Source organism: Manis pentadactyla, chromosome 9, assembly GCF_030020395.1.
Source record: "Manis pentadactyla isolate mManPen7 chromosome 9, mManPen7.hap1, whole genome shotgun sequence".
NCBI classification, from domain to species: Eukaryota; Metazoa; Chordata; class Mammalia; order Pholidota; family Manidae; genus Manis; species Manis pentadactyla.
In genome coordinates, this window is record NC_080027.1 from 42,119,321 (window position 1) to 42,136,146 (window position 16,826).

The window sequence follows — 16,826 nt, forward strand, 5'->3', positions numbered from 1 at the left end:
GAGTTGTTTGGGACATGCTGAATTTGATAAAAACAGGGACATGTTGAATTTGATAAAAACTGTTGCTAACCTTATTGCCCAGAGAAGGTCACACTTCAGTTTAAACTATATTTGGGCAATTATAGATTTGGAGACTCAAAATTACAGACACAAAGAACCCAGTGTCTTACAGTCAGTCACTGAACCAACAAAACGTAGGCCTCCCCAAGAACCAAAGGGGATTATGGAGCAGGGATGCTTCACCTGGGTGAGATTGGGGACAGGAACAAAAACACCTGAAATTTAACATTTGGGTGAAGGTGCATATATCCATTTCAGAGAGGTTTCAGCTTTCATTAGATTCCTAAAGATAACGAGACACTAACTGTATTACCACTTGTGTGAAAGAAGGAAAAGAAATATCTATGAATTTGCTTGTTATGTGCAGAGAGTATCTTTGGGAGGAACATTGGTTGCCTCTGGCATTAGTGAAAGAAAGTCTTTTCACTGTATGCCTTTTGGACTATTTAAATTTTGAAAAATGAAAATGTATGACATTTAGGAAAATTAAAGTTTTAAAATATTAAACATTAAGGTCATGATTGATCTTATTAGTGAGCAGAGATATAAATTTCAAAGTAGGTATCATTTGTGCCCACCAGTTAAATGAACGTTAAAAAGAGATAATATTATCCAGCATTGGCAAAGATGTAGAGAAGAGTGCGTGCTCATTCTTGCTGGTGGGAGGGCAAACTGGTGCCTTTTGGATGGCAATTTGGCAATCCTATCAAAATAAACAATATTTATATCCTTTAAATATCATCTTACTTCTTGATGCCTTTCCTATAAAAATATGTGCACAAGTAGATGAGGGTATATATATATACAATGATGGTTCACTGCAGTATTATGAGTAATGTCAAAAAATAAGGAGAAAACATAAGTGTCCATCAATAAGAAAATGGTGAATGAACTATGGTCTGACTATACTGTGAAATTCCAATGCTGTCATTATAATGAACAAGGTATACATGTATATATAATATGAAATCTTGTTCCATTTTCTTTTTGAAAAAAAAATGACAATAAAACCTAAACACAGGGGCTCAGCCAAGATGGCAGCGTGAGTAGTTCAGTGGAAATCTCCTCCCAAAAACATATATATTTATGAAAATACAATAAATACAACTATTCCTAAAAGAGACACCAGCGGATACAGTACAACAGCCAGGCTACATCTACATCTGCGAGAACTCAACATCACACAAAGGGGGTAAGATACAAGCTGCGGCCCGGTGGGACCCGAACACCCCCCAACCCCAGAACCTGGCAGGAAGAAAGGAGTCAGAACGAGGAGGGAGTGAAAGCCCAGGACTGCTAAACAACCAGCTCTAGAAATCTGCACCTGGAGCACAGACACACAGTGCATGGAGTGCTGGATATTAGAGAAACAGAAAAGCAAAACCTGCAGGCAGGTCCCCGCAACTGGGGCCCCTGAGATGAAAGAAAAGTGAGTGCTTTTTGAAAGTCTTAAAGAGACAGAGAACCCACAGATGAATGAAGTCGTCCGGCACACTTAGCCAGCAGCTGGGAATGCCAGGGAACTTTAGGCGCCCTAATCTCCTGGGGGGCAGCGCAGCTCTGAAGCCCCTGAAGGCATTAAGCAGCCTGCCAGTTGTTCCCGCAACTGGTGTGGACCACAACACACCGGCCCAGTAGTGGGAGAGCGGCAGCGCGTGCCAGGGGCGGTGGCACCAGAGGGGACTGGGAGTGGCCCGTGCGAACCCACCGCAGTGGTGACTGAGAGGCCCCAGTGTGGCCCTCACATGCAGGCCACTGCGGTGCCAGAGGGGCCCGGGAGAGGCCCCAGGCACCTGCAGTGGCGCCAGAGGGGCCCAAGTGTAGTCCACGCGTGCCGGTGGAGGCGGCACCAGAGGGGCCCAGGAGTGGCCTGCAGGAGCCAGCAGTGGCGGAGGAGGACCAACTGTGCTCCCAGTAGTGGACTGGAATCCCAACCCAACACACAGCCACCCGGGCCAAACCCAAAGGCCGCTGCCAGCACACAGATGCCCAGCAAGGGCGCCGCTATCACGGAGGAGTGCACCCAGCATGCCTGCCAATCCCCGCAGGGCTCTGCGCACTCTGACAGAGCCCCCGCCCACAGCAGCTTAGGGGACTAACCTGGTGGCTGCTCCAGGAGTGCGGGTAAACAACACAGGCAGCGCAGAAGGGCAAGGCATCCAGCAAGCAGGAAAGGACTTTCTTCTCCAAGCTGACACACCTGCAAACTACCTACAGCCACTGCTATCACCATTAAAAGGCAGGAAAAATTTAGTCCAGTCCAAAAGAGTCCAGACAACCCCTGAGAGAGGATCTACAAAGATAGACCTAACCAGTCTCCCTGAAAAAGAATTCAAAATAAAAATCATAAACATGCTGACGGAGATGGAGAGAAATATGTAAGAGCTAAAGGAGCAAGTACAGAGGAAGACTCAAGAAATAAAACAAACCCTGGAAGGACTTAAAAGCAGAATGGATGGGATGCAAGACGCCATTAATGGAAAAGAAACCAGAGAACAGGAACACATAGAAGCTGATGCAGAGAGATATTAAAGGATCTCCAGAAATGAAACAATATTAAGAGAAATGTGTGATGGATCCAAAAAGAACAATATCCACATTACAGGGGTACCAGAAGAAGAGAGAGAAAAAGGGATAGAAAGTGTCTTTGAAGAAATAATTGCTGAAAACTTCCCCAAACTGGGGGAGGAAATAGTTGCTCAGACCATGGAAGCACACAGAACTCCCAACAGAAGGGACCCAAACAGGACAACACCAATACACATAATAATTAAAATGGCAAAGATCAAGGACAAGGACAGAGTATTAAAGGCAGTCAGAGAGAGTAAAAAGGTCACCTACAAAGGAAAACCCATCAGGCTATCATCAGACTTCTCAACAGAAACCTTACAGGCTAGAAGAGAATGGCATGATATAGTTAATGCAATGAAACAGAAGGGCCTTGAACCAAGGTTACTGTATCCAGCATGATTATCATTTAAATACGAAGGAGGGATTAAACAATTCCCAAACAAGCAAAAGTTGAGGGAATTTGCCTCCTACAAATCACCTCTACAGGGTATTTTGGAGGGACTGCTCTAGATGGGAGAACTCCTAAAAACAGCACAGAAAAAAACACCCAACATATGAAGAATGGAAGAGGAGGAACAAGAAGGGAGAGAAATAAAGAATCATCAAACAGTGTTTATAATAGCTCAATAAGCGAGTTAAGTTAGACAGTAAGATAGTAAACAAGCTAACCTTGAACCTTTGGTAACCACAAACTTAAAGCATGCAATGGCAATAAGTACATGTCTTTCAATAATAACCCTAAATGTAAATGGACTGAATGCACCAATCAAAAGACACAGAGTAACAGAATGGATAAAAAAGCAAGACACATCTATATGATGCTTACAAGAGACTCACCTCAAACCCAAAGACATGCACAGACTAAAAGTCAAGGGATGGAAAAAGATATTCCACGCAAACAGCAGGGAGAAAAAAGCAGGGGTTGCAGTACTAGTATCAGACAAAATAGACTTCAAAACAAGGAAAGTAACAAGAGATAAAGAAGGACATTACATAATGATAAAGGGCTCAGTCTAACAAGAGGATATAAACATTATAAATATATATACACCCAATACAGGAGCACCAACATATGTGAAAAAATACTAACAAGAATTAAAGGAGGAAATAGAATGCAATGCATTCACTTGAGGAGACGTCAACATACCACTCACTCCAAAGGATAGATCCACCAGACAGAAAATAAGTAAGGATACAGAGGCACTGAACAACAAGATGGACCTAACAGACATCTATAGGACTCTACATCCAGAAGCAACAGCATACACATTCTTCTCAAGTGCACATGGAATATTCTCCAGAATAGACCACATACTAGGCCACAAAAAGAGCCTCAGTAAATTTAAAAAGATTGAAATACTACCAACCAACTTTTCAGACCACAAAGGTATAAAACTAGAAATAAACTGTACAAAGAAAGCAAAAAGGCTCACAAACACATGGAGGCTTAACAACACGCTCCTAAATAGTCAATGGATCAACAACCAAATTAAAATGGAGATCCAGCAATATATGGAAACAAATGACAACAACAACACAAAGCCCCAACTTCTGTGGGACACAGTGAAAACAGTCTTAAGAGGAAAGCATATAGCAATCCACGCATATTTAAAGAAGGAAGAACAACCCAAAAGAATAGTCTAATGTCAAATTATCAAAATTGGAAAAAGAAGAACAAATGAGGCCTAAGGTCAGCAGAAGGAGGGACATAATAAAGGTCAGAGAAAAAATAAAAAAATGGAGAAGAATAAAACAATAGAAAAATCAATGAAACCAAGAGCTGGTTCTTCAAGAAAATAAACAAAATAGATAAGCCTCTAGCCAGACTTATTAAGAGAAAAAGAGAATCAACACACATCAACAGAATCAGAAACGAGAAAGGAAACATCATGACGGACGCCACAGAAATACAAACAATTATTAGAGACTACTATGAAAACCTATATGCTAACAAGCTGGAAAACCTAGGAGAAATGGACAACCTCCTAGAAAAATACAACCTTCCAAGACTGACCTACGAAGAAACAGAAAATCTAAACAGACCAATTACCAGCAATGAAATTGAATCAGTAATCAAAAAACTACCCAAGAACAAAACCCCAGGGCCAGATGGATTTCTCTCAGAATTTTATCAGACATACAGAGAAGACATAATACCCATTCTCCTTTAAGTTTTCCAAAAAATAGAAGAGAAGGGAATACTCCCAAACTCATTCTATGAAGCCAACATCACCCTAATACCAAAACCAGGCAAAGACCCCACCAAAAAAGAAAACTACAGACCAATATCCCTGATGAACGTAGATTCAAAAATACTCAACAAAATATTAGCAAACCGAATTCAAAAATACATCAAGAGGATCATACACCATGACCAAGTGGGATTCATCCCAGGGATGCAAGGATGGTACAACATTAAAATCCATCAACATCATCCACCACATCAACAAAAAGAAGGACAAAAACCACATGATCATCTCCATAGATGCCGAAAAGCATTCAACAAAATTCAACATCCATTCATGATAAAAACGCTCAACAAAATGGGTATAGAGGGCAAGTACCTCAACATAATAAAGGCCATATATGATAAACCTACAGCCAACATCATACTGAACAGCAAGAAGCTAAAAGCTTTTCCTCTGCAATTGGGAACAAGACAGGGATACCCACTCTCCCCACTGTTATTCAACATAGTACTGGAGATCCTAGCCACGGCAATCAGACAAAACAAAGAAATATAAGGAATCCAGATCGGTGAAGAAGTCATCAAACTGTCACTGTTTGCAGATGACATGATATTGTACATAAAAAAACCCTAAAGACTCCACTCCGAAACTATTAGAGCTAATATCGGAATTTAGCAAAGTTGCAGGATACAAAATTAACACACAGAAATCTGTGGCTTTCCTATACACTAACAATAAACTAATAGAAAGAGAAATCAGGAAGACAATTCCATTCACAATAGCATCAAAAATAATAAAATACCTAGGAATAAACTTAACCAAGGAAGTGAAAGACCTATACCCTGAAAACTATAAGACACTCTTAAGAGAAATTAAAGAGGTCACTAATAAATGGAAACTCATCCCATGCTCCTGGCTAGGAAGAATTAATATCGTCAAAATGGCCATCCTGCCCAAAGCAATATACAGATTCGATGCATCCCTATCAAACTACCAACAGCATTCTTCAATGAACTGGAACAAATAGTTCAAAAATTCATATGGAAACACCAAAGACCCCGAATAGCTAAAGCAATCCTGAGAAGGAAGAATAAAGTGGGGGGGATCTCACTCCCCAACTTCAAGCTCTACTACAAAGCCACAGTAATCAAGACAATTTGGTACTGGCACAAGAACAGAGCCACAGACCAATGGAACAGAATAGAGACTCCAAACATTAACCCAAACATATATGGTCAACTAATATTCGATAAAGGGGCCATGGATATACAATGGGGAAATGACAGTCTCTTCAACAGATGGTGCTGGCAAAACTGGACAGCTACATGTAAGAGAATGAAACTGGATCACTGTCTAACCCCATACACAAAAGTAAATTCGAAATGGATCAAAGACTTGAATGTAAGTCATGAAACCATAAAACTCTTAGAAAAAAACATAGGCAAAAATCTCTTGGACATAAACATGAGTGACCTCTTCTTGTTCATATCTCCCAGGGCAAGGGAAACAAATGCAAAAATGAACAAATGGGACTATATCAAGCTGAAAAGCTTCTGTACAGCAAAGGACATCATCAATAGAACAAAAAGATATCCTACAATATGGGAGAATATATTCATAAATGACAAATCCAATAAAGGGTTGACATCCAAAATATATAAAGAGCTCACACACCTCAACAAACAAAAGGCAAATAATCCAATTAAAAAATGGGCAGAGGAGCTGAATAGACAGTTTTCTAAAGAAGAAATCCAGATGACCAACAGACACATGAAAAGATGCTCCACATCGCTAGTCACCAGAGAAATGCAAATTGAAACCGCAATGAGATATCATCTCACACCAGTAAGGATGGCTACCATCCAAAAGACAAGCAACAACAAATGTTGGCGAGGTTGTGGAGAAAGGGAAACCCTCCTACACTGCTGGTGGGAATGTAAATTAGTTCAACCATTGTGGAAAGCAGTATGGAGGTTCCTCAAAATGCTCAAAATAGAAATACCATTTGACCCAGGAATTCCACTTCTAGGAATTTACCCCAAGAATGCAGCAGTCCAATTTGAAAAAGACAGATGCACCCCTATGTTTATCGCAGCACTATTTACAAAAGCCAAGATATGGAAGCAACCTAAATGCCCATCAGTAGATGAATGGATAAAGAAGATGTGGTACATATACACAATGGAATATTACTCAGCCATAAGAAAAAAACAAATCCTACCATTTGCAACAACATGGATGGATCTAGAGGGTATTATGCTCAGTGAAATAAGCCAGGCGGAGAAAGACAAGTACCAAATGATTTCACTCATATGTGGAGCATAAGAACAAAGAAAAAATCTGAAGGAACAAAATAGCAGCGGACTCACAGAACCGAAGTATGGACTAACAGTTACCAAAGGGAAAGGTACTGGGGAGGACGGGTGGGAAGGGAGGGATAAGGGCGGGAAAAAAAGAAAGGGGGCATTACAATTAGCATATATAGTGTTGGGGGTGCACGGGGAGGGCTGTGCAACACAGAGAGGACAAGTAGTGATTTTACAGCATCTTACTATGCTGATGGACAGTGACTGTGAAGGGGTATGTGTGGGGGACTTGGTGAATGGGGGGAACCTAGTAAACATGATGTTCTTAAAAAAAAAAGGAACCTAAACACAGTCTATACAGTAAACTATGTGTGTACATATATTTAAGTATTATATGTATGTGCACAGAAAAAGGTCTTGAGGGATACTGTCATCATGGTAACATTGAGGCAGTTTACAATAGGGGGCAGAGGGACTCAGGGTTCCCACAAAAAAGTACAAAGTAACAGGATGCTCAGGGTTCAGATTGAAAGGTACAAAATTACCAGGATGCTTGCAGACAGGAACATACCAAAAACAAACTCTTAGGGTCTGCCTACCAAGTCAATTTCCTCTTAAAATAAAATATTTTATCTTTCCCTCCCCAGGCATGTGCAACAGGAGTATAGCTGACCTTAAGTAACCCCACTATGGGGAACATTAGAGTGCACCAGCTGTATTTCTTTTCTTTTCTTTTTTTATTTCTTTTGGTATCATTAATCTACAATTACATGAGTAACATTGTGTTTACTATACTATTCCCATCATCAAGTCCCCACCACACAGTCACTGTCCATCAGCGTAGTAAGATGCTATAGAATCACTACTTATCGTCTCTGTGTTGTACAGCCCTCCCAGTGCCCCCCCCAACATTATGTCCGCTAATAATAGTGCCCCTTTTTTCCCCCCTTATCCCTCCCTTCTGACCCATCCTCCCCAGTCCCCTTCCCTTTAGTAACTGTTAGTCCATTCTTCGGGTCTGTGAGTCCGCTGCTATTTTGTTCCTTCAGATTTTTTCTTTGTTCTTATACTCCACAGATGAGTGAAATCATTTGGTACTTGTCTTTCTCCACCTGGCTTATTTCACTGAGCATAATACCCTCTAGCTCCATCCATGTTTTTGCGAGTGGTAGGATTTGTTTTCTTCTTATGGCTGAATAATATTCCATTGTGTATATGTACCACATCTTCTTTATTCATTCATCTACTGATGGACACTTAGGTTACTTCCATTTCTTGGCTATTGTAAATAGTGCTGCAATAAACACAGGGGTGCATATGTCTTCTTCAAACTGGGCTGCTGCATTCTTAGGGTAAATTCCTAGGAGTGGAATTCCTGGGTCAAATGATTTTTCTATTTTGAGCATTTTGAGGAACCTCCATACTGCTTTCCATAATGGTTGAACTAATTTACATTCCCACCAGCAGTGTAGGAGGGTTCCACTTTCTCTTCATCCTTGCCAACATTTCTCTTCATCCTTGTTTGTCTTTTGGATGGTGGCCATCCTCACCGGTGTGAGGTGATATCTCATTGTGGTCTTAATTTGCATTTGTCTGATGATTAGTGATGTGGAGCATCTTTTCATGGTCCTGTTGGCCATCTGAATTTCTTCTTTGGAGAAGTGTCTGTTCAGATTCTCTGCATTTTTGAATTGGATTATTTGCCCTTTGTTTGTTGTGATGCCTGAGTTCTTTTTATATTTTGGAAGTCAACCCTTTATCAGATATGTCATTTATGAATATATTCTTCCATACTGTAGGATGCCTTTTTGTTCTATAGATGGTGTCCTTTGATGTACAGAAGCTTTTCAGCTTAATATAGTCCCACCTGTTCATTTTTGCTTTTGTTTCCCTTGCTCAGGGAGGTATGTTCATGAAGAAGTCACTAATGTTTATGTCTAAGAGATTTTTGCCTATGTTTTTTCTAAGAGTTTTATGGTTTCATGACTTACATTCAGATCTTTTATCCATTTTGAATTTACTTTTGTGTATGGGGTTAGACAATGATCCAGTTTCATTCTCTTACATGTACTTATCCAAGGCTCCTTTATCATATATTAATTGACTACATATGTTTGGGTTAATATCTGGACTCTCTATTCTGTTCCACTGGTCTGTGGGTCTGTTCTTGTGCCAGTACCAAATCGTCTTGATTACTGTGGCTTTGTAGTAGAGCTTGAAGTTGGGAAGTGAGAACCCCCCTGCTTTATTCTTCCTTCTCAGGATTGCTTTGGCTATTCAGGGTCTTTGGTGGTTCCATATGAATATTAGAACTACTTGTTCCAGTTCGTTGAAGAATGCTGTTTGTATTTTGATAGGGATTGCATTGAATCTGTAGATTGCTTTAGGCAGGATGGTCATTTTGCCAATATTAATTCTTCCTAGCCAAGAGCATGGGATGAGTTTCCATTTGTTAGTGTCCTCTTTAATTTCTCTTAAGAGTGCTTTGTAGTTTTCAGGGTATAGGTCTTTCACTTCTTTGGTTAGGTTCATTCCTAGGTATTTTATTCTTTTTGATGCTATTGTGAATGGAATTGTTTTCCTGATTTCTATTTCTGCTAGTTCATTGTTTCTGTATAGGAATGCAACAGATTTCTGTGTATTAATTTTGTATCCTGCCACCTTGCTGAATTCAGATATTAGTTCTAGTAGTTTTGGAGTGGAGTCTTTAGCGTTTTTTTATGTATAATATCATGTCATCTGCAAATAGTGACAGTTTGACTTCTTCTTTACTGATCTGGATTCCTTGTATTTCTTTGTTTTGTCTAATTGCTGTGGCTAGGACCTCCAGTACTATGTTGAATAACAGTGGGGAGAGTGGGTATCCCTGTCTTTTTTCCGATCTTAGAGGAAAAGCTTTCAGCTTCTCACTGTTAAGTATGATGTTGGTTGTGGGTTTGTCATGTATGGCCTTTATTATGTTGAGGTACTTGCCCTCTATACCCATTTTGCTGAGAGTTTTTATCATGAATGGATGTTGAATTTTTGTCAAATGCTTTTTAGGCATCTATGGAGATGATCATGTGGTTTTTGTTCTTCTTTTTGCTGATGTGTTGGTGATTGTTGATGGATTTTCTAATATTGTACCATCGTTGCATCACTGAGATGAATTCCACTTGATCATGGTGTATGATACTCTTGATGTATTTTTCAATTCGATTTGCTTATATTTTGTTGAGGATTTTTGCATCTATTTTCATCAGGGATATTGGTCTGTAATTTTCTTTTTTGGTGGGGTCTTTGCTTGGTTTTGGTATAAGAGTGATGGTGGCTTCATAGAACAAGTTTTGATGTATTCCCTCCTCTTCTATTTTTTGGAAAAGTTTAAGGACAATTGGTATAATGTCTTCTCTATATGTCTGATAAAATTCAGTGGTGAATCCATCTGGTATGGATGTTTTGTTCTTGGGTAGTTTTTTGATTACCGCTTCAATTTTGTTGTTGGTAATTGGTCTGTTTCGGTTTTCTGTTTTGTCCTGGGTCAGCCTTGGAAGATTGTATTTTTCTAGGAAGTTGTCCATTTCTTCTTGGTTATCCAGTTTGTTAGCATAAAGATTTTCACAGTATTCTCCAATAATTCCTTGTATTTCTGTAGTGTCTGTCGTGATTTTTCCTTTCTCATTTCTGATTCTGTTGATATGTACATTCTCTTTTTCTCTTAATATGTCTGGCTAGGGTTTATCTATTTTGTTTATTTTCTCAAAGAACCAGCTCTTGATTGCATTGATTTTTTTCTATTATTTTATTCTTCTCAATTTTATTTATTTCTTCTCTGATCTTTATTATGTCCCTCCTTCTGCTGACTTTGGGCCTCATTTGTTCTTCTTTTTCCAGTTTCAGCAATTGTGACTTTAGACTATTCATTTGGGATTGTTCTTCCTTCTTTAAATAGGCCTGGATTGCTATACACTTTCCTCTTAGAACTGCCTTTGCTGCATCCCACAGAAGTTGGTGGTGGTGTGCTGTTGTTGTAATTTGTCTCCATATATTGCTTGATCTCTGTTTTAATTTGGTCATTGATCCATCGATTATTTAGAAGCATTTTGTTAAGCCTCCATGTGTTTGTCAGTCTTTTTATTTTCTATGAACAATTTATTTCTAGTTTTATATCTTTGTGATCTGAGATGTTGGTTGGTAGAATTTCAATCTTTTTGAATTTACTGAGTCTCTTTTTGTGGTCTAGTATGTGGTGTATTCTGGAAAATGTTCCATGTGCACTTGAGAAGAATGTGTATCCTGCTACTTTTGGGTGTAGAGTTCTGTAGATGTCTGTTTGATCTATCTGTTCTAGTGTGTTGTTCTGTGCCTCTGTGTCATAACTTATTTTCTGTCTGGTTGATCTGTCCTTTGGATTGAGTGGTGTGTTGAAGTCTCCTAAAATGAATGCGTTGCATTCTATTTCCTCCTTTAAATCTGTTAGTATTTGTTTCACTTATGTTGGTGCTCCTGTGTTGGGTGCATACATATTTATAATGGTTATATCCTCTTGTTGGACTGCACCTGCTTTTTTCTCCCTATTGTTTGCATGTAATATCTTTTTGCGTCCCTTGATGATAGTCTGATGGGTTTTCCTTTGTAGGTGACCTTTTCCCTCTCTCTAGCTGCCCTTAAAACTCTGTCCTTGTCCTTGATCTTTGCCATTTTAATTATTATATGTCTTAGTTTTGTCCTCCTTGGGTCCCTTGTGTTGGGAGATCTGTGGGCTTCCATAGTCTGAGAGACTATTTCCTTCCCCAGCTTGGGGAGGTTTTCAGCAATTATTTCTTCAAAGACACTTTCTATATATTTTTCTCTTTCTTCTTCTTCTGGTACTCCTATAATGCAAATATTGTTCCATTTGGATTGGTCACACAGTTCTCTTAATATTCTTTCATTCCTAGAGATCCTTTTATCTCTGTCTCAGCTTCTCTGTATTCCTGTTCTCTTATTTCTATTCCATTAACAGTCTCTTGTACCTCATCCAGTCTGCTCTTAAATCCTTCTATAGATTGTTTCATTTATGTTATCTGTCTCTGGACTTCATCCCTTAGCTCTTGCATATTTCTCTGCAGGTCCATCAGCATGGTTATGACTTTTATTTTGAATTCTTTTTCAGGAAGATTGGTTATATCTATCTCACCAGGCCCTCTCCCTGGGGTTGTCTGAGTGATTTTTGACTGGACCAGATTCTTCTGTATTTTCGTGGCTATAGAAGTGGTTGCAGGCAGGTAGCACATATGTCAGCTGGGAGAACAACGTCCCTTCCTGCTTGCTGGTTGCCTTGCTCTTCTCCGCTGCCTGTGTTGTTTAATGGGACACTGGGAGCAGTGTCTGGGATAATCCCCTGAGCTGCCGTGAGCAGGGCCACCATCAGGCTAGCCTAGAGCCCTGTGGGGGGTCGCAGATGCGTAGGGTGTGTTCTCCTATGAGAGTGGTGTTCCTTTGTGCCTTCCATACCTTGCTCTGGCTTCTGCTGCCTGTGCCAGTTACCTGCACACAGGGAGCAGCCTCTGGGATAATCTTCTGACCTGCCATGGGCAGGGCGGCCCTCGGGCTAGCCTAGAGTTCTACGGGGGGTGGCAGATGCATAGGGTGTGTTCCCCTGCGAGAGCAGCACCCCCTTCTGCCCTCCAGACCTTGCTCTGGCTTCCTTTGTCTGTACTGGGCAGTTGCACACTAGGGGCAGCCTCTAGGTCTGTGTGGGTTAGCTGCATGCTGGGAGGAGACTATGGGTAGTTGCTGTGGGCGGGGCTGTTCTCCGGCTGCTCTGCAGCTGTGGCGGGTCAGCCGGTTTGCTTGCAGCACTGGCCGGGGGAACAAATGGCAGGCTGCTTATTGCCGTGAGGGGCTTTGGGGCTGCTTTACCCCCCAGAGGGTTAGGGGGCCCGAAGTTCCTCAAGAGTTGCAGCCTGCTAGGTTATGTGTGCTTGGACGATTTTGTTCAGCTGTTAAGCTGTTGTCCCTTTAAGACTTTTAAAAAGTGCCTGCTTTTCTTTTGTCCCAGGGGAGCCAGCTCTGGGGACCCGCCTGCAGTCTCCATCTCGGATTTTACTTTTCCATTTCTCTAATATCCAGTACACCATGCAATGTGTGTGTGTGTGCTCCCAGTGCAGGTTAGTAGGGCTGGTTATTTAGCAGTCCTGGGCTTCCATTTCCTCCCCACTCTGATTCTTCTCCCACCGGTGAACTGGGGTGGTGGGAGTGCTTTGGTCCCGCTGGGTCACGGCTTTGTATCTTACCCCCTTTGTCAGATGCTGAGTTCTCGCAGATATAGATATAGTCTGGCTATTGTACTGTATCTCCTGGTCTCTCTTTTAGTAGTAGTTCTATTTATTGTATTTTCAAAAATATATATGGTTTTGGGAGGAGATGTCCACCACCCTACTCATGCCGTCATCTTGAGCCCCTCCACCAGCTGGATTTCTTGTATTAGGGTATACGCTAAAATATTCCAACTGTACATGCACCAAAGGAATGTTACTGGGCATGCACGGCCCAGCCCACTAGGCGAATTACCAGCCCCACATACATGAATACTCCCAGAAGACTCTACCCCTTAGTCAATCAGACCCTTTCTAAGAACTCAAACCTAGACACCCCATGGATGCTCATCTCTCCACATGCCTGCACTCCCTCTTTGAGTGTGTACTTTTACTTTTATAAACTGTTTGCTTCTACCTGCCTGACCTACTCAAAAATTCCTTACTGATCAGAGTTGACAACCCTCTCCAGGGTTGAGGTCTTTCCCACTGCACAGAGATACCTTCCTGGACTGGATTTCCTGACAACAGCAGCAGGCGTGGTAAGAGTGAGGAGGGGGTGTAGAGGAGAGGAAGAAGAAAGGGGACTTGGCCTTTGTGATTCAAATCACATACGCTTTTTTTTCACAACAGGCATGCATTACTTTGTAACAATATAAACAGAAAAAAAGAAACACTGACCTAGAAACTGTTCCAGTCCTGACTCAAATCTGGGATGCTTTCTTGAAGCCACTGCAAGCCCTCAGCATGCCCACTCACAGGGTGCAGGAGGCCTGTGGTTCCCTCCCGCTTCCTGGAGGCAGGTACCCTCTCTCCTCTCCTCCCCTTCCCAGCTCCTAGGGTTACATCTGTCCCTGCCCTAGAATAGGTTGAGGGCTTAGGGAAAGAAGGTTCAGTAGGACTGCAGCGAGAGGGGCAAACCCCTGGATCTCCAAGCCTGGTGCTACGCCTATCGCTGGAGTCTTGCTGTGGCCCCACCTGCTGACCACTCCAACCTGGCTCCCCATGAGGTAAAGCCCAGACCTCTCACCACAGCAGTCAAAATCCTCCATGACTGGCCTCAGTCTTTCCAACATTGCCACACTGTAAGTTCTCTCATTCTAGACAAAACATCTGGTCTTTACATCCAGTACCTTAGCTCTTCTCATTCCTGCTGCCCCAAACACCAATCTTCTCTATCCCAGTCTCCACTGATGAAAGGCTTAGTCTCCTACTCATCTGCAAGACCCTGTTCACATATCACTTCCTCTAGTGTTGGGAGCCATGCCCAACCAGCCAGAGCAGTGAGTCATCCCTGACCTCTCACAAGCTGCAACCGCACTCAAGGCCGTTCCTCTATTCCCAGAAAGGTCCTGTGTTATCAGCAGTGTACCCGGAATCCACCTAACCACAAAGAGAGCTTCCTTATGCTTTGATGTAGAACACTGCTCCTGCTTCTAGCCTGCCCCCTCCCCTGAGAAGGGAAAGATGAGTATAGCACTTGGCTGAGGTCCGAGAAAGGCAGTATAAAAATAAAGGTGCTGCTCCACATCGGGGCTGCTGCAGCCATTGTCTATCTATCTGTGTTGTCTGTGTTCTTTGTTCTCTCCTTTCACCTAAAGAAGATGAGTGGCACATTACATCTGGCACCCAACGTGGGGCGTCCTCTCAGAGTGAGGTTAGAGATAGATTAGAGCTTGCTTGCTTGCTTATGCTGTAGTAAAGAGCTTTAACAGAGACACAGTCCCGGCCTGCCTCCTGTCCAACCCGCGCACTGCTGGACGGTGCACTCTAGGAAGTCTAGCATGTTCCTTCCAGCAGGAAGGGTTCTCTCCCTCTCTTTTCCAAGCCTCCATTTCTATGTGGTGACTGTGGTGAGAACTGGGAGTGACACACACTTAGTGTCAAGTAACATTTTTTAAACTATACAGATTAACATTCCTATTTTCCAGATGAGAGAACCGAGACCCGGACAGAGACAGTAACATGTCCAGGGATACCTCCAACATGCAGACTTCTGCCATGATGTCTCTGCTGCTTGTGTCCATGGGCCTCATAGAAACACTTCAGGTACGGTCATCCTCTCCTGTCCCCAGGCCAGCAGGAGCTGAGCTGTCGGCTTTGTCTGAACTCTGGAAGGAGAAGAGAATACCTGATGCTTCCCTTGGGCTTGACTCAGTCTGAGGGGACAGCCCCAGACCCTGGTCTCCAGGAGTCTGCAGCTAATTGTTCCCAATCCCCTCCCGGTCCAGATTTGTTTGGGGTCCTGAGCACCCTTCTCACTTCAGTGGAGGGGGAAGCTGGATGATAGGCTTCCGTTCTCCTGGGGCCTATCCTCTCTGTCCTTGCTGTTGCGTTTCCTTTAGGTCCAGAGTCTCCCCATCACACGACGGGACCTCTTCTCTCAAGAAATGCCTCTGGACATGGCCCCAGCCTCCTTTGATGACCAGTACACTGGCTGTTCAGCAGCTATGACAGCCGCTCTCCAGGATCTCAACCACACAGAGTTCCAGACTAACAAAGTATATGCAGAAGGCTGGGCGCTGGCAAGCAGCCAATGGCAGGCGCGCCGGGCCTGGGGGCCAGAGTGGGGTATCAGTCCTACCCGTCTGCCTCTGCTGCCCCCTGGCTTCCGTGATGAGCATGGGGTGGCTCTCCTGGCCTACACAGCCAACACCCCCCTGCACAAGGAATTCAATGCAGCTGTGCGTGAGGCGGGCCGCTCTCGGGCCCACTACCTCCACCGCTTCTCCTTCAAGACCCTCCATTTCCTGTTGACTGATGCCCTTCTGCTGCTGGGCAGGGGCCGGCATCCGCCCCAGTGCCACCAGGTGTTCCGAGGGGTGCACGGCCTGCGCTTCCGGCCAGCAGGGCCTAGGGCCACTGTAAGGCTGGGCGGCTTTGCCTCTGCATCCCTGCAGAACGTGGCAGCCCAGCAGTTTGGTGAGGACACCTTCTTTGGCATCTGGACCTGCCTCGGAGTCCCTATTAGGGGCTACTCCTTCTTCCCTGGGGAGGAGGAGGTATTAATCCCCCCCTTTGAGACCTTCCAGGTGATCAATGCCAGCAGACCAGCCCAGGGCCCCGCCCGCATCTACCTCCGGGCCCTAGGCAAGCACAGCACGTACAACTGTGAGTACATCAGAGGTAAGCAGGGCAGGCACGGGTCAGCACCTGTGAGGGTGTGTGTCCCTATCCCATTTTCAGGTGATACATACATAAATATTAAAAACAAATGAGCATAATCTCATTGTACATCTTCATCAGAGCTCTTGGGTGACCATGTGAATTGTCAGTAAACAATAATTTTTAAAAAAAGCAAAAACAAATGAGCAGTAGGGGGGACCCAGTCCTGTCCCACCACCCCTTCCATCTAGGAGAGACACACTTTTGAAGTAGCATGAGTCTGTCCCTGGAGGTATCTAAGCCAGAGCTGGCCACTT

The 16,826-nt window shown here is 43.1% G+C and overlaps 1 protein-coding gene across 1 annotated transcript in view; it reads left to right on the plus strand.

Moving 5' to 3' along the window:
• ART1 (ADP-ribosyltransferase 1) overlaps positions 1–16,826 on the plus strand; it is a 32,788-nt gene that overhangs the window by 12,055 nt on the left and 3,907 nt on the right. The window contains exons 2-3 of the mRNA XM_036904220.2: positions 15,336–15,453; positions 15,750–16,530. Of these exons, the coding sequence (XP_036760115.2) occupies positions 15,370–15,453; positions 15,750–16,530 (865 nt within the window). The 5' untranslated portion in view covers positions 15,336–15,369. The remainder of the gene's footprint in view (positions 1–15,335; positions 15,454–15,749; positions 16,531–16,826) is intronic.